This window comes from Equus caballus, chromosome 17, assembly GCF_041296265.1.
Source record: "Equus caballus isolate H_3958 breed thoroughbred chromosome 17, TB-T2T, whole genome shotgun sequence".
Taxonomy (NCBI): domain Eukaryota; kingdom Metazoa; phylum Chordata; class Mammalia; order Perissodactyla; family Equidae; genus Equus; species Equus caballus.
In genome coordinates, this window is record NC_091700.1 from 35,160,672 (window position 1) to 35,186,069 (window position 25,398).

General features: G+C 40.0%; 1 protein-coding gene across 4 annotated transcripts in view; it reads right to left on the reverse strand.

Moving 5' to 3' along the window:
- Positions 1-10,789: 10,789 nt before the first annotated feature.
- The window catches only part of LHFPL6 (LHFPL tetraspan subfamily member 6), a 230,934-nt gene continuing 216,325 nt past the window's right edge, over positions 10,790-25,398 (reverse strand). For 2 of the 4 annotated variants that reach the window (XM_070239294.1, NM_001433643.1), the window contains one exon: positions 10,790-11,907. In XM_070239294.1, coding sequence (XP_070095395.1) covers positions 11,789-11,907 — 119 coding nt within the window. In that variant the 3' untranslated portion in view covers positions 10,790-11,788. Of the gene's footprint in view, positions 11,908-12,602; positions 12,637-25,398 lie in introns of those variants that run through there. The other 2 variants (XM_070239296.1, XM_070239295.1) reach the window with 1 other exon arrangement.

Genomic DNA, 25,398 nt, shown 5'->3' on the forward strand with positions numbered 1-25,398 from the left:
AAGAACCTTGTCCCTGAAATGATGACAGTCAAGTGACAGACATCAGACAATTAATTAATTGCGACTTTGGTCACGGGAGGGCCTACCATGAGGCTCATCTCAACTGAGGTGGGAAGAGTCAGCAATGGTTTACTTTATTTGTGGCCTCAGTTATGCGTAGAATTTAGTTAGGCGGAGAGAGATGGAAAATGATGTTCCAGGCAGGGAGAACAGAAGAGCAAATGCTACAAGGCACTTGGTGTCTTAGCCAATTGAAGGAACAGACAGGGGGACAGTATAGTCAAGCACAACAGGTAAGGAGAAGAGTAACAAAGGAGAGGGTGATAAGATGCATACATACAGGGTAAAACAAGAGAAGTGAGAAGTCACTGAAGCTGGGGAATGATTATATCTGTGATTTACACATTGATTATTTCACCAGTGTGGAAACTGGGTTTAGAGGAGAGTAAGTGGACATATAGGAAGATGAGTCAGGAGTACGCAGATAAGAAGGGATATATTGTCTGCAATGTAATTTTTCTTTTGATCTAGTTTTTTTTTTGTTAGTCAAGTATAGTTGACATGCAATAGCATGTTAGTTTCAGGCGTACAACAGTGATTCGACATTATGTACTTTACAAAATGATCACCATAAGTCTAGTAAGCATCTGTTACCATGCAAAGTGATTACAATATTGTTGGCTATATTTCCTATGCTGTGTACTATATCCTCGTGATTTATTGGATTTATAACTGGAAGGTTGTACTTCTAAACCTCTTCACCTCTTTCGCCCAACCCCCCTCCCTTCTAGCAACTACAGGTTCTCTGTATCTACGAGTCTATTTCTGTTTAATGTGTTCATTTGTTTTGTTTTTTAGATTCCACATATAAGCAAAATCATATGGTTTGTCTTTCTCCATCTAACTTATGTCACTTAGCATAATATCCTCTAGGTCCATCTATGTTGTTGCAAATGGCAAGGTTTCATTCTTTTTAATGGCTGAGTAATATTCCATTGTGTGTGTGTGTGTGTGTGTGTGTGTGTATGTATGCCACATGTTTATCCATTCATCTATCAATGTATTTTTAAAATGTGATATATAAATACACACATATATGTGTATGTATATACGTGTGTGTATACTATATAATATGTGATATTATAATATATAACTATAAGCAAAACTATGTAAGTTCTTTTTACTCTCCATCCTAGAGGTGGTTACTTAACATTTGATCTACCCTCATCAGACATCCATTCACCAGAAGCAGCTACAACAAATGTCTTCAAATATCACTATTAAACCTTCATGAGAGAATTTGCTCATTGGCATAGGAATGCCAGAAAGAATATTCCATTGGTGAAAAGAATGACATTCAAAACTTATGAATTGACTATGGACAATTATACAACCATTTGTACCTGGGCATGAATAGTGTTCTGAGAATCTGGGGGGCCCAGCAGCCTCCCTCACCACTTGGAGTGGTAACCTAGGCATTGGTAACCAGACACTTAGTTCTGTGTCTCAGTAGTTAACAGAGAATTCTGATTCAAAAGGAGGTGAGCTGAATCCTGTGGCTAGAATATTACCACATCTGCTCAAGCGAACCTTTCATGCTGGGTACCCTTCAAAGTGCCTAGAGTACAAATAAGTGGAACAGATTGTATAACAGTTTCTGTGCTTACTTGCAAACAAATGTTTGTATTTGTGGCAGAATCTGGTTTGAGATTCGCTTTAATTTTAACATCCCATCTGGTGGCAAACTTGTGGCGGAGGATACTTAGAGCTCTCACTAATCCCCAAACATCCTAAACTAGCGATATTTGCAGCAAGAAGGTGTACGTGGGATTGGCTAAATTGGCTCAGGTCAGTTAACAATAACTGGATTAAGAGAGTATTGTGGAGATGGAGAAAAGTGGATCTACCTTATGGTAGTCTACGTATGGGGTAGACGACGTGCATGAGGGAGAGGAAAGTATGACGCATGACTAGGGTTTCTGGCATGAGCATTGGTTCACGGGAGTATGATATACAGAGACAAGGAACACTGGTGACAGAGCTGGTTTAGGAAGAAGATTATAAATTCAGTTTGGACAGCTGGGTTTGATATATTGTCGAGTTTGCTAAATAGAGATGTTGCATATGCAGTTGGTTATAAGAGATCTAGGGTTGAAGACGTACCCTAGATGATGAATAGATGTAGTTGAAGGTACAAGAGTATGTGAGATTGCCCGGCAGATAATGGCTTAGAAGGAAAAAAGGGCCCTGAAGAACTCCAACATTTAAAGTTTGAGTACCGGAGCACATAAATCAATAATGATTTTGGTACTGTTACTCTAGCAAATATGCAGCATTTTACATAACTTTATGACCGATAGCAAAATTCCTTTTCAGGTAAGTCTTGCCTTTCCTTGGACAAATACTTTGATAAGCCAACTGAAGCAGAGACCACTTCGACGGCACACTTAAGCAATGAAACAGAACACAGAACCACGACACAGGAGAGAAAAAGAATTTATTTTCCTTTTTAAAGAAAGAGGACAGAGGAGGCAGTTCGCTGAAGAGAGCAGGCTGGTGTCGTTACTGGAACTTCAAAGTGGGAGGGCAGCTAAAGGAAGGTGGTCTTCTGATGTATTTAAAGTTGTTTGTGATGCTCCATTGTAAATGCCTCCTCCAGCTTCATCTGCCCAATCTTCACTAAAACCTAGAAAACTCATAAATGTTTACTATGAGTCATTATTATTAATTTTTTTTTTTAGAAACCAATGAGTTTCCTGTAAGAGTCAAAGGAATAAGGGAAAAAGGCTGCATGTGGATACATACGAGGTAGCCTCTGAAAACATCCCCCCAGGAATTTGCAGAAATTTGGGGGCTGGCTTTGAACTCTAATAGGCTGTGGAATTGAAGGGTTTATTTTCTATAGATTTTGAGGGAAAGGCATATCTGTCATCTCATATCTGGGTGATACATTTTTAAATGATCTCTTTGTATTATTTTAAAATTGTTTTTGAATAGGTAATACAGTCATAAGTTTAACAGTGCAAAGAGCACTTACAGTAAGCCTACCTCCCACCCTGTCTCTTATCCAGAAGCAACCATTACCATCTGTTTCTTATTTACCATTCCAGAGACATTCTATTTGTATAAAGCAAATACTTGTATATTCTTTAAAAATGTTCTCAGAAATTTTAGCACACTATGTAAACTCTTCTGCATCTTGCCTTCTTACTAGATCCTGGAGATCTTCTATATCAGTACAGAAATACTGCTTTTTAAATGACCACATAGTTTTCTACACATGGATACACCATAATTTATTTAAGGAGTTCCCTACTGATAGTAATTTCAGTTGTTTCCAGACTTTTGCTATTACTACAAATGCCTCTATAGAAACCTTGTCCCTTTATCATCTTGCACGTGTGCAAATTGAAATGATTCTTCTTTCAGGAGTTTGAAGCTCCCTTCTCATCAGGACAAACGGCAGAACACAGAGGGGGCAGGTACCAAAGAGCACACAGAGAGATGTTCAGAGGGCTCAGCTCAGAATCTCAGCGAGCTGCAGCAGCAAAGTCAGAGCCAGCACATGTCAGGGTAATTGGTAGTGAGCAAAACAATGCAGGGAAATAAACTAACAAAGACTTAGGACTAGAGATCTGTGTTTTGGAAGAAGACATTCTAAAGCTTATCCGACCTTACAGGACAAAGCAATGTGGATCACACGAAAGACAAACTAAACTAGCAAAAATCATCCCCTGAGCTTCCACGGAAAAGGGTGATTACCACTTCTTCAGGGGAAACTGAAGACAGGGATCAGAAACTGTATTCTCTGTCTCGTTTTTATTATCAAGTTTTGATATAGCATTTGTAACAAATCGTTTTGGACACCTTACAAAATCTGGCGTTCTTTCGCTCCTCTTGATAGTGTTACAGTCATATACTTGGAATGTGTGGACTCTCCTTTATTATTAATGAAAACTCCAGGACTCAGACTGAAAGAAACCAAAAAAATAATGATGATAACGAGCATTACCATGTATCGAGTGCTTACTACATGCTAAAAACTACAAAGAGCTCCCCATGGATTATCTTGTGTGATCCTCTTAAGACTCTATTAGGAAGGTAAGATTATTGTTCAGATTCTACAACGAGGAAACTAAGGGTAGGACACTTACCCAAGTTCACACAACTAAGACGTGACGGAATCAGGATTCAAACTTGGGCACTCCCAGTCGGAATGTCTCTCTCTCTCTCTTTTTTTTTTTTAATGAAGATTAGCCCTGAGCTAACATCTGCTGCCAATTCTCCTCTTTTTTTTTTTTTTTTTTTTTTGCTGAGGAAGACTGGCCCCGAGCTAACATCCATGCCCATCTTCCTCTACTTTATATGTGGGATGTCTGCCACAGCAAGGCGTGCCAAGTGGTACCATGTCCACACCCGGGATCTGAAGCGACGAACCCTGGGTCGCCGAAGCAGAATGTGTGAACTTAACTGCTGCACCACCAGTCTGGCCCCAAGTCGGAATCTCTTAATCACTAATGTATGCATAAAATTTTAGCCAAACAGCAGGATCTAAGTTCACTGCTAATAACTAGCCCTAAACTGTCCATCTCTTTATGTTAGCTTTTCCTTAATCTCATGGCTGTTTTTCAGTCAAGTGGCTTGGAAACTAACCACTTAACTTGCCTCAAGCAAATAATAATTCTTTCCAGATAAGTGGTGCAGAAAAACAGACAGACCTTATAAAAAGTCTCTCCTAATGAAGCTTATTTCTGTGTGCACTACAAGTTCAACATTCATTTTTGAAAAAATTATTATTTTTGGTATAATGATCTAATACATGCTTATAGACTCGTAACAAAGAGTACTTGTTTTAAAGAATTTAAGTGAATAGAAAAATGTAAAGGCCATAATGAAAGGTAAAAAATGTCAATGGTAGATTTTGTCACAGTGTAAGATGCATAATGTGGTCGGTACACAATTTTTAAATGAATCAATATAGTTAAAAGAATAATACCAGGATATCAGAAACCATAAGGCATTCTAGGTGAGCCAAACTAAATAGCCTGGGCAATCATACATAGAAGATACAGCATAATCTTCAGAATAGGACAAGCAACAGTTTCTCCGCATATTCCAGAGATACGGCAATTGTGAAAGTTGTTAAGAAAAAAATAGAAGAGGAAGAATTTTCAGATCCAATTGCTGGTGCAAGTAATTCAGCTTCAGTGTGGCCACAGATGGCTGCATAGCATGACATACTCTCTCTGCTCTTGTTCGTATTAAAAACATTCTCATTTTTCATTACTGCCAAGCATTTATTTCAGATATGCATATTTATGTTAACTGCCACTTGAGCACACAAAACTAGGGTAGGCACTAAAAATACAGAACTAAAGAAGACCTGGGTCATGAGAAGATCATCCTCCTTCTACAATAGGTGAATTCCTCCAGGGAAAAATCAATTATTTTCTCATTGAACTCCATTGGTATGTGTTAGTGCGGTGACCCAGTTCCTGGCATCCTCTTGCCTTGTTCTAGGGAATTAGTTCCATTCTGTTCCCTCAGAAATTGCTCTTGAGGTGACAGGCAATTTCTTCTAGGTCCTGTGTGCTTGCTGGAACCTGGTGTAATGATCTAGTGGTCTCATTTCCATGCAGGCTGTCTTGAGATAGGCAATCTACTATATGAGAGAGAGCCTGGATCAAACAGGGGTGCATGAACACTGGATGTTCTGACAAACTCACTCCAGTCACCAAGGACTGCAAAAACAGTTTTTATAAAGACCATTTTACCGTTAACAAAAATGCATAATGAATTCCATCTCTCTCCTTCCCTTTACTGCTAAGTTTCTTTCTATTCACAAGTTAACGAGATATAAATGATACACAAAATAACTGCACATATTTAAAGTACACAATTAGATGAATTTAGACATATGCATACACCTATGATACCTTCAGCACAATCAAGGTAATAAACATATCCGTCATCTTAAAAAGTTTCCTTGCATCCCTTTTTGTGTGTGTGCTAAGAACACAACATAAGATCTACCATATTAATGAGTTTTTAAGTGCACAATACCGTATTGTTAACTACAGCCACCATGTTGTACAGCAGATCTCCAGAACATACTCGTCTTGTATGATTGTAACTTTATATCCGTTGAACAGAAACTCCCCACTGTCTCCTCCCTCCTACAGCAAAATTTCTCGGAAAGATTGCTCTGTAATTGTCTCTTCTTCTGTATCTCTTATTCACTCTTCTACCCCTAAAAATTTCATTTCCACCCCCACCACTCTACTAAAACTGCTCTTTTCTGTGATAATCTTCTAGTTACCAAACCAAATAAACATAACTTGACTCACCCGAGGCATTTGTCATAAATACTATTGAGATCCCCTCCCTCTTGAAATCCTTTTCTCTTCCATTGGTGTCTGTAACAATATCTTCTTTTGAATTTTCTCCTATGTCTCTGATGGCTCCTTCAACGGAATCCTTTTAGTATTCCTATCCTTTAAATGATGATGTTCCCTAAGGCTTCTTCTGCATTCGTTTCTTATTAATGAATGAATATTCACTGATATCACCCATATTTGTTATCTATACACCCCAAATTTCTCCTGAGCCTGAGGCCTTAATTTCCAACTATCCACTAGGCATCTCCACCTGGATATCTCACAGGCACATTGCGCAATAAGTCTTTAATTACATTCCTGTTATTTCGTATCCTATCTCTGTGTGGGGCATGTTCATCCACTCAACTGCCCACATGAGACCTGAACCATCTCTACTTTTGTCCTTCCCACTCTCTATATCCTAGGCATCTACTGATTCTATCCTCCACTTCTAATTGGTCCCATTCTCTCCACCTCCACTAACTTTGCCCAGTTTAGGGCCCTATCATTTCTCACCTGGGTGACATCTCCCTACTTGTTTGCCTTCTCTTCCCAAGCACTTAGACCATAGCAGGTGTTCAACAACCCTTTGATGGTGAAATGAATACACTATAACAATGTCTCTCCCCACATCTACCACCCAGTGACTCACCATACTTGCTCCAGGAATCTTTCTAAAACACAAAGGTAGTCATGCACATCTCCCCCAACTTCAAATCCTGCCACTGCCTCCAGGATCAATTTAATTCTCTTAGCATGGCACACAAAACACTGTTTTCCTTTCTCCTGCCTCATCTCTAGTCTCATCTCTCACCATGCCCCAATGCACCCTCACTGCAGCCCTGTGAGACAACTCACAGCACCACTATTCTTTAAAGACCTTTTCCTCTCTTTTTATTAAGGGACAATTAACATACAATAAAGTGCAGACTGTCAGTGCACGTACTGATGGATTCTGCAAAGCGTATACATCCGTGTAACCACCGCCCTAGCCAATATATAGAACATCTCCACCATCCCAGGAAGTTCCCCATGTACTTACCAGTTAATCACTTCAAATTAATCACTGTTCTGATTTCTATCATGTCAGTTTTGCCTGTGTCTGGCTTCTTTTGTTCCACATAATGTCTGTGAGATTCATCTGTGTTGTTGTGTATACCAGAAGTTCATTCTTTCTAAATTGCTGAGTAGTATTCCATTGTTTAAATATACCACAATTTTTTTATTATTGGTAGACATTTTAGTTGTTCTCAGTTTAGGTTTATTATGTATAACGTTCTTATGTAATCTTTTTGTGGACATAGGTTTTTTTTTCTATAAATCCCTAGGAGGGGAATTACTATGGTTAATTTAATAAGAAACTGCCTAATGGTCTTCCAACCATGCATCCTCATCCTCAGCATTTATATATTCTCTTGGTGTTAATATTTTTATTTTCATCACTCTAGAGTATTTTAAGTGGTGTTTCATTGTGGTTCTAAGTTTCATTTTCTTCCTGACTAATGATGTTGAGCACCTTTTCAAGGTGATTATTGGCATTTATACATCCTCTTTTGTAAAATGTCTCATCCAAGTTTTTACCCATTTAAAAAGTTGAGTTGTCCGTCTTTTTATTATTCATTTGAAGGAGTTCCTTATGTGTCCTGAATATAAGTTTTTTGCCAAATACATAACTTTTCTCATCTTTGACTTACCTTTTTATTTTCCTAATGATGTCTCTTAAAGAGTAGAAAAATGCAATTTATCATCTTTCTTTTCTTTACCCTTTTTAATTTATCTATGCAGGATTTCTTACCTGGGAGAAACTTCCTCCTTGTCTTTGAGAGCCAACTGACATCACAGGATATGGTAATCACTGGTGATCTCACTCTTTTTCTCCCTGACTACCTGGAGACCAACTTGAGAGCAGTGGTTGTGTTTTATTAAGAGCTTTATATCTAGTAGAATGCCTAGTAAGTAGCAGGTGCTCAAGAACTGTTTAGTACCCAAATACACAAAATAAGTATGTTGAAAATTGAAAGAATCAATTCAATTTCATCAATTAACTTCTTTGCATGTCATTTTTTCTTCCTGAAAACAAGGAAAACTCCCCACCTACCTCTCAAGCATGTGTAGGGGAGGAGGACATTTCCTCTCCCCAAATGTGGGTTTGTCTGGCCGGAGAATGAATTAAGTTCACATGAGACAGAACAGCAAGAGAAAATTAAACAAAGCTTTATGAGGAACCATGGCCCGGGGCCTTTCTTCCCGAAGGAAGAAAGGGCACCGAAGAAGTGGGGTACACATAGTGGTTATATACCCCCAAACAGGGTGTTTCACATATGATTGAAATGTCCCTCCCATAATAGTCACAAGATTGCCCTGTCGGCACAGCGCTTGATGGACACAGCAGGTAGTGGTCTGCTGTCTCAGAGGGCGTAGCAGGAGGCAAGTCGATTGTCTGGAGCTGGGTGGTCACAGGTGAGCACAGCAATCAGTTCCTAGCCTAAGGAAAGATGCTTAATCCTTAAGAAATGCCAACGTTGGGAGGGGGAGGGAAGTCAGTTACAGGAGGTTACCAGACTACCACAATAAAATGCAGATTTAAGTCCTTGCCTTTGGTATTGATTAAGAGTTTTTGGAGAAAAGGTCATCTCCTTTCTTCTTCCTGGTACAGAGAGGGAGGCACCTTTTACAGATAGAGATTTACCTTACAAATGTAAATGTGTCCTAACAAAGGGCAAGTTCCATTCCTCAGAGCCTCCTTCCCTGTCCCAGTTTATCAAAAGCAATCAACCTCAAATAATCCTGATGCCAAAGAGACATATCTTGGGGTGGCCAATTCCAGGTCCCCACACACGTACAAGCAATGAAAGCTTTATGAGGTTGTGAAAATGGAGCTTATTTTTGCCTCTTAAATATATACCAGTAAGCAGCCTGTGAATATGTACTTTTCACAGATTTTTATTATTATTATTTCATGAATCCTAATTTTCATTTGAAAAGCAGTATATGTAATCTTTAATTAATTAGATGCTCCTCATGAAGTGCTGGGCCACCATGAAACAGAAAAACCCATGACTAGCCAGAACTTGAGATGTGAGCATTTGCCATTTGACTTCATCATGTCAGAGTGACCAGCTTTTTATTCTAGTGAGGTTCGCTAATGTCTAAATTCATATGGATCACACAAAAGGGACAACGTCATCATCAAATTTGTCCAAGAAATTAGACTTTAGTGAATTCCGTAGAGAACTCTAACTTGATAATGAGAGCTAAGAAGTCATAATCCTATTCTGACAGGAAAATGCAGTGAAAAAAAAGTTGAAAAGCACCAGCAATACATGAAAATGACGGGTTAATTGAGGAAGCAAAGTGCAAACGTCTCCTCTCCGCAGGAAACCGCAGAGTGGAGAAGCCCCTGCTCAGTGGACAAAGAAACACAATCAAACGACATTCAGCACATTATGAATTAAGCATTTGAGAGCAGAGTGACTTTTTCCATAGTAACAAAGCCTCAGAAAGTCCAGAATTTTATTGGCCAGATTCTTGCATTGTTCCAGGGCAGCAAGAATCCTCACCCTGGGTGATTAAAAGAACCAGAAGCAAGCGTGATACTCAGATATTCAACTTAAACTGATAAATACAGGGAGAGAATAAAAAATATAGTTAATGTATAAGTAGCCAGAATATTCAATTTCCAAAAGCGAAAGTATATAATTTAGAAACTAATCGAAACTGAAGTTTTATGGATTTGATGCAATAATTTAGCATTGCCTAATAAAAGAATCTATCCGTTAACCAGTATGCAATCTTTGCTCCTGAGAGAGTTGGTTCTGTTAGGGGGTCATGAAAGGGTCCACATCTTTCTCTCTAGTCAAGGCTTTACGCTGGGCGCAGGAGTGTGAGATAATCTTCCTAAAATGGCAAAGATCCCCGAAAGAGAGTAGTGTGAAATTGCCCTTGGCACAGAAGTACTGAAGAAATGCAGCACGCTGCAAAAAGTGGAGGGGCAGCAAGTCACTGGCTGCTTGTGACAACTCTGTCGTCATCAGGGAAACTGTTGGCCCAGACACCTCCTGAACCATGACCTGGCTCTTGTTGCCCTAAACCACATCTGAGTATTGTCCATATTCTCAAACTTAATCCAAAATAGATTTGAAATTCTCTTTTAAGAATTTGGTCATGACTGAAGTTAGGAAGTTAGAATTCTGGTTGCAAAGAATTTCAGTTGAAAGTAAGAACTATGTCTTACTCACCTTTGGTAGCTTGTGTGCCTAGAACAATGCCTTGCTGGAAATTATTAAGTGAATTAATGGGAGGCCTTGAAAGAAAAAGAGAAATTTACAGGAACGTTGGAGCTGAAAGGCTATATTTAGGAAACTGAGGAAGCAAACCCAATGACTGAACGAACACTCTACGACTCATTTAGGTATTGATCAAAGAGAGAATTTATTCACAGAGCTTTTCAAATACAAACAAAATAGCACTTTTTTATTCTTTACAAAATGAATATTGAAATAAATGTGGTACAGCACAGTACAATAATGGGCAAAAGAAAACACCATCTAATGACTGGAAAGTGTCTCCCATTACTTTCATATCTTCAGCTGAATTCTCCCCTACAGTCGACTGAAATTTGCCCCTTTACTTCGTAAGAATATCATAGCAGAAGCTACTCAGAGGAATCCTGCATATTTTTGAATAATATTGAAATACAAAGGCGTTACTCTAAAAGTCTGCATAAACACTGAAAACATGTTGAGGGCATAAAGAGTTTACGCAGGATATACAAAATACTGATAGAGTGCCTTATTGGTCCATTTATTAGGTTTAACAGATGCTTTATAAAGTGATAATACTGTGTTTTAAATGTATATTTAAAAGAAAACAGAGGAGTAATGCATGGCTTAACCTCTCATACAGTCTGTGCAACAGTGTATATGTTTGTGCGTGGGCATGTGTGTGGATGCGTGTGTCTGTATGTGCTCGTGTGCTTTCAGAAGCGCCATGACCTACAGGGAACATCTGCGGGGTACCCTGCTTCCAGACATAATACTGTTTCTACTAGCCCTTTGATGCTCTGAGTCCTCATCTTTAAAAGAAACCAAACCCTAGTTTGCATATATAAATTTGTTTGTGTGTGTTTGTGTTCTGCATTAACAATACTCTGTGGAAGAGAAACACCCAACACCCTGCAATATTTTTAGCCTTTGGTCCATTTTCCTCTATCATTCCATGCTCTCCATTTCTTTCACAAATCGTGCACAACCCTTCCACATTATATAATGTTTCTGATTCCATTGGGTTTCATTTCATTAGCACTGTAAGATTAGAACCACTATTCCACCTTTTGAAAGTAGCTGGATGCTTCAGGACCTCTGAGCCCCTTCGGCTCATCTCCTCCTCTGTTTGCTCTTGGTGGCTCCATCTCAGTACGGGTACTGCTTCTGTTTCTTGCCAGAGAAGCAAGCCAGCCACGTGCACAGCAGCATGGCGGCGGCAGCACCTGCTCCTGTGCAGTAGTAGGCCCAGCCGATTTCACACTTACCTAGGGACACAAGAAAGGCAGAGAAAGCAGGCATAGATCAGGATGATTCTGCAGGAGGCTCTGCTATTTCTCCCTGGTGTACAGAAGTGAAACTGAAATGCCCATTAGAAATGTGGTGTACTCAGCCAAAGGCAATGATAACAGGTGCTGAAAACTCTCTCGAGACTGAAGAAAGCCAGAATGGTTGTGTGCATTTCAGAAGGACCTCAATGACTATGCCTCCTGCTAGCTAAGAATATAGAAGCCTATTCTCCTCCACCCATGCCCACAGCCCTAGCTGAAGAAAAGGAGAAAGGTCAGCAATCAGGATAGAAGAGATGAAGGTATTAATTCTAATTTAAATCACCCAAACTCATATGTGTAATGAGGTACACCTTAGGAAAAATTCAAAGTAGACATAGTCTTTTTGCAAAGGGCCACTATAAGGAAGAGACTTATTTGAAGGATAATGCTAGAGTGAATACTGCTATTTACACAGAACTGCCAAATGACTCAAATTCTACGATTTGAACTGAAGAAGAAACCTCCCAGATTTTCCTAGGGTCAGCACTCACCTTTAAGTTAAAGCATCATGTAACTCAGAACATAAAGACAAGGGTCCAAACGGATCCCAGTCTCTCAGAGTTGGATTAGTATTAGTAGTAACAATAACACATCCACCATACTAAAAATACAATTAGTAAAAGAAAACAGGAGTAGCTATATTAATTTCAGAGAGAGCCGATTTCAAAGTAAGAAGTTATCAGGGACAACAAAGAGCATTACATAATGATAAAGGACTCAATTCTCCAAGAAGATATAATAATTCTTAATGTGTGTGTGCCTAAGAAGAGAGCATCAAACTATGTGAGGCAAAAATTGACAGACTTCGAGGAGAAATAGATGAATCCATTATCATTGTTGAAGACTGCAACAATCTTATATTAGCACAGATCCAGCAGGCAGAAAAAATCTGTAAGGACACAGTAGGATTCAACAACACTATCAATCAACTGAATATAATTTATATCTATAAACTAATTCATCCAACAACAACAGAATGCACATTCTTCTCAAGATCAGATGCAACATTCATCAAGATTCTGGGTCATAAAACACACCTTGATGCATTTAAAAAGAATAGAAGTCATACAATGTCTGATCTTAGACCACAGTGGCATGAAACTAGAAATCAATAAGAAAAAGATGACTGGAAAATCCCAAAATTTGTGGAGCTTAAGCAACACACTTTTTTTTTTCTTTTTGAGGAAGATTAGCCCTGAGCTAACATCTGCCGCCAATCCTCCTCTTTTTGCTGAGGAAGAATGGTCCTGAGCTAACATCCGTGCCCATCTTCCTCTACTTTGTATGTGGGACACCTACCACAGCATGGCTTGCCAAGGGGTGCCATGCCTGCACCTGGGATCCGAACCGGCAAACCCCAGGCTGCTGAAGTGGAACGTGCGCACTTAACCGCTGTGCCATAGGGCCGGCCCTAGCAACACACTTCTAAATAACACATGGGGCAAAGACAAAATCTCAAGAGAAATTTTAAAATATTTTGAATTAAATGAAAATGAAAATATAATTTATCAAAATTAGTGGGATGCAGCAAAAACAGTGCTTAGAGAGAAATTTATAGCACTGAATGCATGTATTAGAAAAGACACAATATCGAAAGTCAATTATCTAAATTTTCACCTTAGAAACCTAGAAAAAGAAATGCAAATTAAACTCAAAGTAAGCAGAAGAAAAGAAATAGTAAGAATAAGAGCAGAAACCAATGACATTCTATGAGGTCAGCATAACCCAAATACCAAAGCCAGACAAAGACATTACCAGAAAAAAAACTAAAACCAATATCTCTAATGAACATAGACGGAAAAATCCTCAACGAAATATTAGCAAATCAAACCCAACAATGTATAAAAAGAATTATACAGCATGACCAAGTGAGATTTATCACAGGTATAAAAGGCTGGTTCGACATTCAAAAATCAATTAATGTAATCCATCACATCAACAGACTAAAAAAGAAAAATCACATGATCTTATCAATAGATACAGAAAAATATTTAACAAAATCCAAGACCCATATATGAGAAAGACTCTCAGTAAACTAGGGATGGAGGGGAACTTTCTCAACTTGATAAAGACTATCTATAAAAATCCTACAGGTAATATTATACTTAATGGTGAGAAACTCCAAACTTTCCCACTATGATCAGGTGCAAGGCAAGGATGTCCCCTCTCCCACACCTTTTCAACATCATGCTGGAGGCCTTAGCTAATGCAAGAAGCAGGAAAAGGAAATGAAAGATACAGATTTGGAAGGAGAAATAAAACTGTCTTTGGAGATGACATGATTATCTATGTAGAAAATGTGAAATAATCCACAAAAAAACTCCTGGAACTAATAAGCCATTATAGCAAGGTTGCAGGATACGAGGTTAATATACAAAAGTCAATTGCTTCCTATACACCAGCAATGAACAAGTAGAATTTGAAATTAAAAACACAATTTGCATTATCACTCCCAAAAATGAAATAATTAAGAATAAATCTAACAAAATGTATACAGGATCCATATAAGGAAAACTACAAAACTCTGATGATTGAAATAAAAATAAATAAACAAATCAAGAGATATTCCATGTTCGTGAATAGGAAGACTCAATATTGTCAAGAAGTCAGTTCCTCCCAATTTGATCTATAGATTCAATGCAATCCCAATCAAAATCCCAGCAGTTATTTTGTGGATATTGATAAACTGATTCTGGAGTTTATATGGAGAGGAAAAAGACCCAGAATAACCAACACAATATTGAAGGAGAAGAACAAAGTCAGATGACTGACACTACTTGACATCAAGACTTAGAATAAATTGCCAGTAATCAAGACTGTGATGTTGATGAAAGAATAGATGGATAGATCAATAGAACAGAATAGAGAGCCCAGAAGTAGACTTCCATCAATATAGTCAACTGATCTTTGACAAAAGAGCAAAGGGAATATAATGGAGCAAAGATAGTCTCTTCAACAAACAGTGCTGGAACAACTGGACATTCACATGCAAAAAGAAAAAAAAAAAGGAAACTAGACACAGACCTTACACCCTTCACAAAATGGATAAGACATAAAACTATAAAGCTCTTAGAAGCTAACTTAAGAGAAAACCTACATAAACTTGAGTATGGTGATGACTCTAGATACACCACCAAAGGCATAATCCATGAAAGAACTAACTGATAAGCTGGACTTCATTAAAATTAAAAAACTGAAAGACAGCGTTGAGAGAATGAGAAGATGAGCCACAGACTGGGAGAAAATATTTGCAAAAGATACATCTGCTAAAAGGCTACTACCCAAAATGGACAAAGAACTCTTAAAACTCAACAATAAGAAAACAAACAACCTCATGGAAAAATGGGCTGAAGACCATAACAGACACCTCACCAAAGAAGATATACAGATGGCAAATAAGTATCTGAAAAGATGCTCCACATCATATGTCATAGGGAAATGCAAATTAAAACAAGAGTGAGATATCACTACACACCCATTAGAATGGCCAAAATCTGGAACATTGACACTACCAAATGCTGGCGAGGATGTGGAACGACAGGAACTCTCATACACTGTGGTGAAAATGCAAAATGGTACAGTCACTTTGGAAGACAGTTTGGCATTTTCTGACAAAACTAAACATACTTTTACTGCACAATCCAGCAGTCACACTCCTTGGTTTTTACCAAAAGAAGCTGAAAACTTGTCCACACAAAAATCTGCACACAATGTTTATAGCAGCTTTATCCATAATTGCCAAAACTGTGAAGCAACCAAGATGCCCTTCAGACCCAGAATTCAAACCTGGGTTCCAGGTCCTAAGAATAAGAAGTCATTGACCCAAAAGATCCTACCTGAGTTAGTGGAATGGGTTTCTGCCTTCATTAATCCTTTCTTCTTCTTCTTTTATTTTTTTTTTAACAGCATCCAAGTTATTCTTCTTGCATGAACAGTAAGAGAGGTTTCTATCTCTCTCACCGAACATTGTCTTTTCTGCTCCAATTTTAGTCCCTCTTTTAGTCTTGTGATCTGATCAGAAAATGCTCTAACAACTACTTCCTCCCTTTCCTTTTGCTCTTGTTTACACATTACATTAGACAAAAACACATATACAAAGATACTTGGATTTCACAGTCATTGAACATATAAACCATAGATTGAAAAGTATATCCTTTTTTTTTTTTTACAGATCAGTCATTTTTACCTTGTTCATTAATAACTTTATTGAAAAATACAAAGTCTGTTAGGTATAGCATGCAATTTGACTTCATATCTTCACTGAAATTTACTGGAGGGGTAGTTGGCATGTGCCCTATTTACAAATAAGAAGGTAAAGTGAGGCAAAGCTAAATGAGTCATTGGCTTGTCAGTCAATGGTGGCAAAATGAGACCAAGGGCCTCTGTATCCCCTAGGACATTACCTGTGCACAAAGACAATCAGCTATGTGGGTGAATCTTCGACCTAGGAGTCATCCTTGATTTCTTCCTTTCTACATCCAACCATAATAACAAGTTAAAAGTAGCAATTTATTGGTTGACTTACATATTGATTACTGTTTGTTCCAAATTGTCAGAAAAGTATTAGTTACATGGCGTAAGTACTAATTCATTTAATCCTCATAAGAACATAAAGCTGTAGGTACATGAGTATCATCCCATCACTCAGATGAGAAAACTAAGGCCAAGGAAAGGTCAATCACCTGCCCAAGGACTTATCGTTAGTAAGACGCGTCCTTTGCCTCCCTCTCCGAAATGCATCCTGTGTACTACCACTTCTCAAGTGCCTACAGCATCCCCAGGCAGTCTTACCCACTGTTGCTGTTTCCCTGTCCCCCTGCTTCTATCACCAACAATAAAGCAATCATGTTAAGTCACTCTCTTACTTAGAATCCTCTAATGAGTTCTCAACACCCCAATCTCCTTCCAATGGCCTATGAGGCCTTGAATGAGCGAGTATCTGCCTACCTCTCAGACCTCAAGACCACCTTCCCTCTTCTTTCTGGCCACACTGGCTGCCTTCTCTGGACCACATCAGGCTTGTTGCTGCCTTGGGTGCATCACACTCAGTATTCCTTCCACTCGGGAAATTCTACTTCCAGGTCCTTAGAGAGCCGGCTCCTTCTCAAATGGCACCTCTGTAAAGATACCTCCCACCGCCTCCCCACCCGCCTCATCGAAGTCATTCTATCCCTTCACCTCACTTTCTTACCTTTGTAGCACTTAACCACGGTTTGTAAATACTGTGTGTGTGTGTGTCTGTGTAATTTCAGTCTCTCACTAGAATAAAAGCTTCAATTAGGGGAGACCTTTGTATGTTTTGTTCTCCATTGTACCCCTACAACTAGGAGCCGGGCTCCTAGTAGGCACTCCATAAACAAATGTTAAATGAAAGGCAAAGTAAAAGAAAAAACAGGAAGAAAAGAAGCAAAGTAGGCAGCCAGCCAGTTCCCGAAAAACACAGTAAATCTGGGATTTTATTTTAAGAGTAATTGTGGTTCTGTTTTCCGCAGGACTTTTGGAGAGAAGTTCCCAAACCAACTATGCATTTGTAGCCTCATGCAGAAAGTGCTACACTGAACAGGACACTAGGTCTTGGAGGATCTCATCTCCACCTGAGGGCAGGTCTCACTGGCACAACCACCTCCATTCAGACTGATAGATAAGCATTTTTCAAGGGTGACAGAGTCCCCTTCATGCACCAGATTTGCTGATAACCACAGGCTAATGTGGCTGTGAGTCTTGGGATTCATCTCCATTTTGAATTACTCTTTAGTTGGATAAAATAAATCTCGGAGGCAGAATTAATAGGTAGCTAAGAGATGGCACTAGTGGTTTAGAACCTTTCAAAAAGTCAGCAAAATTTGTGGTCCATTCAGCACAGGGCTCATAATGTAGAACACAACCAATTGTTCATTAATAACAAGATACTGACCAACACACAGTTCGTGACCTAACATGAAAAGCAGAGTATGTAATTCTTTCTTAATTATTGGGCACTTAAGGAAAAGTAGTTGGCGAGGCTAATTACTTGAGAATAGTATATGTGACAGTAGCCATATGTGTTAAATAAAGATAAAAAAAAAAAAAACTACTAAAGGGTTGATTATCAGAGGACACAGGAGAGAAAGTGTAATTCTTTTTTTCTCCAGGGAATTCAATAAAATCGCAGAAGTTTAAACTTTTGCGGCTCTTAACTGGCAGGGTTGCTGTAGCAGATGGTGTAGATGCTCCACCCAATTCCTCTGGATCCCTCTGCTGGTTCTGGGCTCCCATCCCTCAGCTTCTGATTGTGCTTTGCTACTAAAAGCTTACACATGCAACCCTCTTCAGTGGACCCCTAAGCACAGAGCCACTTTGCCCCAACTCTGAGAAAGCTGAGGTGCCCCCTGGCATGACCTGTAGCCAATGACGGACTGGTGCAGGAGTATGAAAGCTCGCTTTCTTGCCTCCAGGTGGGACAAACTCTGCAGTGTAATGAATGTTCCAGAGCCGCTGTGAGTTCAGGATGAGGCTGGGACATCACCTGAAATTGCATCCTTGCTTGGTGTTTACTCCTTCACTCCCTTCCTTTCCCACTTCCTTAGCTGGTTTCTCCTTGGCACGTTTCCTTGATTATTTGAACATGAACCCTCATCTCAGGATCTGCTCTGGGGAACACAGATTTAAGATAAGAGCAAATGAACAAAGTCTATCTGGCTTTCTTTATCATAATAAGGGTCTGTGAAGTTTCCTCAGTTATCAGAGGCTTCACCATGCCACCCCCCAGCCCCCAAGATCTACCGTCCCCTGCCAGAGCCAGGAAAGAGCCTTCAGCACCAGTTGTCTCACCCTTCCCCTGGGCTACCATCTTCCCGGGGCAAATCCAGCTCCTTGTCTTGTTAAGTGTGTATGTGTCATTTCTAACCATTGTTATGTTTCTGGAGCCTTTCTTGTTTTTGTCCTGAAACATACAGTCAACTCATCAGACCAACTGTCAATCAAATGAAAATGCAACTAAATAAAGGTACTTCAAAAGTGTACATTTGGGCTGGTCTGGTGGCATAAGGATTAAGTTCTTGTGCTCTGCTTTGGTGGCCTGGGGTTCAAGGGTTTGGATCCCGGGTATGGACGTACACACTGCTCATCAAGCCATGCTGTGGCAGCATCCCACATACAAAAGTAGAGAAAGGTTGGCACAGATGTTAGCTCAGCAACAATCTTCCTCAAGCAAAAAGAGGAAGATTAGCAACAGATGTTCGTCCTAGGCCAATCTGCCCCGCCAAAAAAAAAAAAAGGCATACATTGTAGAAGAAAATGTTTGAGGATATCACAAAATATTGCTGCTAATTACATATATATGTAAGCTTTTGTGTGCAATTTATACATTTTGTGGTTTAAAATCAACAACGGGCTAAGATCCAACTAATCTAACGAGCAACTAATCCAACAAATGAGCAACTATTGTTTAGTGTGACTTAAAAGAAAAATATTCCTCTATTTCAGACATGAAGACTTTTATTTACTAAGAAATTCATAAAATAAATAATTATTAAATCGATGTGGATTTATTCTGGTATTTTGTACTACAAAGAAATATAGCCAGCCCATCAAACTAGCCTCAAAAACATATACAAAAGCATACACACACACACACACACCACACACACACACACACACACATCTTTTGAGAACCAAGAAATACTCAAGATCAGATGAGTAAGATTAACAGGTGTCAATAGTGATTTAGGCAAATCTAAAGAAACACTAAGTCATCCAGCTCCTAATTCCTGATTCCTTGATTTCTTTCCTCCTATTCTTCCTCTCTCCCTCTCTCTCTCAATTTGTTCATCCATCCAACAAATATTTAACTGCCTATTCCAACTAGGAACCACTGGGTGCTGGGGATCTAGTTGGGAGCAAGTTAGACACAGTCTCTGACAACAAGGAGCTATTGTCTAGTCAAGGAAGTAAGTATTAAACAGTAGTAACTCAGAAAATTATATAATGATAGTTGTGATATGTGCTTTGAAGAAAAAAAATCAGGATGCTAAGACAGCAAATCACAAGGGATCTTATATAGTGTGGTCAGTGAAGGAGAGCCTTAAGTTAGAAGTGGAATTTAAGCTGAGACCTGGCAGACGAGCAGGAGCTAGCCAAGTGGGAATGTGGGAAGCCAGGAAAGAGTGTACTTGCAGTAGGGGGATGAGAAATGTAACGGAGAAACGTAGGTGGATCTGGGTCTTGTTAAAGTATTGCTCAAGCCAGAGATGGATGCCACTTTGGGTGTAAAGGAGAGATGGGGTTGGGAATGACCACTTCCAGAGTCTCACAGCTTGAAGCTTGAAAGCTTTCTCTTCAGAATTTTCACCTGGACTGTGGGATAGAAATGTGAAGTATGCAACACTCCTCAATAAGTCTTGAGCCCCTAGTATATGTGTTGCAATGTTACAGGAGGTGCAGACACAGCAGTGAACGGGACTATGGATGTTCCAACCACAGACTGGACACTGTACCTTGAACTTCTGCAAAGGAAAAGGAAAAGTAGAACTTTCTCTCTGAGCATGACTCCATTGTTAAAATCCCTGTGCTCAATAAAAAGAAATTAGCACTGTGTTTTACAATAATAGGAGAAAAAGTCTTTTTGAGTACATTAGGCTATTAGGAAAGAGCAGATCTTTAAGTTTATATGTTTTAAACAGCAGGGTAGTCCACCAGGAGTAAGAACTAAATGAAATGAAACCAGGAAATGTGGAGCCATTCTTCCATGGCCTCTCTCTCCTCTGTCCTGGCCATAAATGCTTGTTATTATAACGCAAACAGAAAGCATTTTACCAGAGGGTAAGTTTTGTCTGTGATCCTTTCAGAAAATTAGAGAAGCAAATTCGTTTAAACTTTCCCTTTTGCTCTCTGTAATGCTCCATCACACAGGACTCCAAGCTCGCTTGGTTGGCAAATTGCTGCTTTCAACAACGGGGAAGACTACACTCGACAGATAAAATAGAGGTTAATGGAACAGAAAGCAGCAAACCACAGCCACCTGCCAAGTCGATGGAAGAAGATGCCGTGGAGGCATTCCAGGGCAGCCCGGGAGAGGAGAGAGGGTGCGAGAGGTGTGGCTGATTTTTTAGGGTGGTTCACATTAGTTTTTTTTTTTTTTTCCTAAGATTTTATTTTTTTCCTTTTTCTCCCCAAAGCCCCCCGGTACATAGTTGTATATTCTTTGTTGTGGGTCCTTCTAGTTGTGGCATATGGGACGCTGCCTCAGCGTGATTTGATGAACAGTGCCACGTCCGTGCCCAGGATTCGAACCAACGAAACACTGGGCCGCCTGCAGCGGAGCGCGCGAACTTAACCACTCAGCCACGGAGCCAGCCCCGGTTCACATTAGTTTTTAGTGCAGCTTTTGTTAGTAAAAGAGACAGAAGAAAAGGTGCAAAGCAGCTAGCCCTACTACAAATAACAATGGAACTGCAGTGATCTCTGCATCCTTTGAGGACTTCACAGTTTTCATTCATTTATTCAATTAACATTTCAGAGCCTACTATGTGTCACTGTGTCTACCTGCTTCACTTCCGGATGTGATGTTCAGGATGATGCCTAGACCACAGCAGGCAATCACACATGTTCACGGTGTGAACGGATATCAGACACTCTAATTGTGCTGAGAATGGAAATCTGAAAGTAATAATTACATAATAGCTGTCATGTATAGACTGTGAGCCAGGTGCTAAACAGTTTAGAAGGGGCATCTCATTTAATAATCATTTTTGCCTAGGCCTTTAGGAAATTAGAGAAGTAAATCTGTTTATACTTTCCCAACAATACTCCCATTCTGAAGATGAAGAAATTGAATTACATGTAAGACAAGCAACTTGCCCAGTATCTCAAATAAGTGGGGAAGCTTGAATCTGAACTTGGGTCAAACTGATTCCAGAACATTTTCCTGTGCTCAGATAATGTATTAGGAAGATCTATATCAAATGTATTTTTTCCATTTGTTAGACAGTACTTGCCTTTGTTAGAACTTATACGCCAAGAAGAAATAAAACATGTTTTACCCCTTTGAATTGATCAGTCTTTTTAGAAGACTCCCCATCCCCGTGTCCACCTTGCACGGTTCCAATTATTAAAGGCCTGCATCTTGCAAACTTGCACCCCCAATTCTTGAGTCAATGGAACCAAAACGGCACTCTCTTGGCAACCCCATCCCCTCTAGAGGATGCGGGGAGGTGGGGTCCAATAAACTTGCTGGATGAATTCAGATAACTGATTCTTCCTGGGTAATCACCTGGCTATGAACAGTACCCTCCTCCCCACACCTCCCCACCCCCCCCACCCCCAGCAAACTGGGTGTTTTTGAGCAGTCCCTGACTCTCTCTGAGCCGAGCTGGTGACGGGCTCCAGGTCCTGGGCACATTCCAGCTCCCCCTCAAGCTGTCTGCCTACGAACCCTCAGCAGGTTGGCGGGAGCCACCATGCCATCCTCACTCCTACCCAGAGACTGCCACAGCACCGCCCCACTGTGTGCAGTGTTGCTCTGTTAGGCGCAGCCCAAAACGTGGTCACTCAGGTAGTCCTGCCGTCTAACTGGTGCCTCTAACCCAAACTTCCAGGTGTGCCAGGCATTCTGTGCTCTGCATTTGAACCTGAGCCCCACTGGGTCCTAGCTTACCTCTCTCCTCACGAGGTCACTGCTGAGTTCCCAGCCTTGCGGCCACAAGTGCCTGAGTCCAGATATGATAAGCCAACTGAATTCATTTTCAAGGCAGAATATCTTGCATCTGCGGTATTTTTAAGTTTCTAACATGTTAAGATATAAATGCAAAGTTTGTGTAGAGAAGCAGCAGGAATATTAGATTTCATCCTTTTTGCTGTATAAATAATAAAGGCAGAAAGGTGGAAGGATCAGGGGAGACAGAAAAACTTTTGTACTCTTTTAAATACCATGGACAAAAGTTTGATAGGTCTTTCTCCTTTTGAATAAATTCCTTCATGCCTCTTCATATTCAGACCATCTTGTTTGCATATGCATAAAAACCAAGAGCAAAAAGAATCTGTCATGGGACCAATTTCATTTGTTCTTTACTGAACAAAGGTGTCGCTGGTGAAAAAGGAACAGGTCTTAAACCTTTAACCTAAAACATACAAAAGCTTTAATTCAAACTTTTAATGGAACAAGGAGTCAAAACGATAGCTCATGTATCTTAAAAGAAGAGAAGAACACCCAGACTTGGTTGTGGGCAAAAAATATAGAAGAAAAAAGGCTGAGGGAAGAAAGTTTGTGAGGGGTGGCTCTTTTTCAAGCTCCTTTGCTGGTTTGTGTCTGTTTATTACTGGAAGTATAAACTCGCATTGTTTATCAGGGCTGTCCTGTACACAGCGTCAGGGCCCCATTTATATGTACTCCATGTGTCCCTAGGGATGTGCTCCAGGGGGTGCTGTCCGCAAGCAGATCTCGGGAATGCCCCCCCACCCCATTAGTAGTCCTTCCCGAAAGAGGAGACAGCGCCCAGGTCCGTGTACTGGCAGAATCCCCCACGTGCTAAGCACTGAGTTTGTGTACAGAATGTCTCAGCAAGGGTTGGCCATCTTCATGCCTCCTACAGTGCACGGGCTCAGCACTTCTCAAGAACTGCAGCTCCTGACTCTAATGAACTAGGCGGGCTCTCTCTTTCTACCTCTCCTGCCCCTTCCTTCCCAGGTTTAGGAGACTGAACAGCAGGATTTGAACTCTCCTGGCATTAAATGATACCTTTTCCCCAAAACACACAGTATGCCTCACTGTATGATATTCTAGCTTGGAGCACTGGAGCCACTTCAGCAAAAAAGAGGAGGCAAGACATTTCTGCAAAGATTCCCCCACCTTCTTTGTTTGCCCTACTCTCTCCACAGAGGTAGCCAGGATGTAAGGAGTCAGAATATAACAGGCGGATGTGTCCATTGGTAAGGATGGATGCACTCAAGCTACGGCATTAGTAAGTATTCTCCATAACCACGTGCATGTCACAGGGAGCAGGGATTGACTGTCCGGAAGGGAGAAGATCTCTTTCTGTAAAGAGCTCCTAACAGCACTATGTCTAAGGAGATCTGCCACAGTGAATTCTGATAGGAAAATATATATCGGCCTTGTAAATTTTATCCAGTACAGCTTCATTCATTCTGTAGTGGAGCAGGAGTAAGGAGCTGGTTACCCAGAGGAGAACATGAGGTACAGTGACCGCTGGGCAAGCACCATCCTCAGATATGAGTGCATGCTGTATGGGGCTCAGATGGTAGGGAAAAAGACCTTCCTGAATTACAAATTAATTCTATTCAACCGTGTACACGTCTCTTCTGGATTCCCACAAAAATTTTGCTAAAGAGCCATAATTTTAATTTGCTCTGTTGTTTCTTTCTTGCCCCCATAGAAATGTTTTAGCTCCACTTTTAGGGTGAGGAGCTGAGGAAAAAAGAAAAGAAGAGTTTCGCTCAAGTACTATTTACTGTCCCCCAAGGAGATGGTGCTAGCCATCATCGACACAGGGATTTTCCAGAAAGGACCTCTCTGAGGACTCCTACTTGCACAGCTGCTCAGATTCGTGAGAGGGAGGACACCAGGATGGGAGCTGGACTTGACATAAGAGTCAGTAGTACTGAGCCCAACTCTACATCAGGGAGAAAAGATGTTGCTGTTATTATTACTATTGTTATTAATACTTTCTTTCCTGGAATCTTAATAAGTTCTCAGATCAGGTTTGGACATTTTTTTTTTTTTTTCATTTTGAGCATCAGGGATTTTAAATACTGCTTTCTGTTTGTTATTTTCTGCAAATGCAAAACCATAAAGCAGAAATAAAGTCCCGAACGAGTGATACCCAGGACGAGAAAAACAAATAAATGCCATCTCTCCCATGCCTCATTCTATACTCAAAATATATCAATGTAAGGTCTGCAGATTAGATGAAAGTCTTGTATCAATGATAATTTCCTGCTTTGGGCAATTGTACTGCTATGTAAAAGGATGTTATTTTAAGGAATTAAGGAATGACAAAGCAAATATGATGAAATTTAACATTAAGGGGATCTGGGTGAAGAGTATATGAGAACTCTTTGTACTATTTTTGCAACTTTTCCATAAATCTGAGATCATTTCAAAATCAAAATTAAGCAAATATAAAAATTTATATATGCACATATGTATATAGATATACATATATATAAAATCAGTGGGAGACTTCTATACTTGTAAGTATAAAGAGCAAGAGCTCAATAAATATTTTGATACTATATGCACCCAAAATGAGAAACCTGCATAATGGCAATTTTTAATCTGTGCATTTCCTCATGAAAATATTCATTCACCCTCTTGCACTCATTTGCACGTGTAGTTCTGCTGAGCCCAGCACACAGCGAGGTGTCCGAGGAAGTCCCTGCCCTCTGGCCGCATCCTGTCCAACACAAAACCTCATCCCATGCCCAGCAACCACA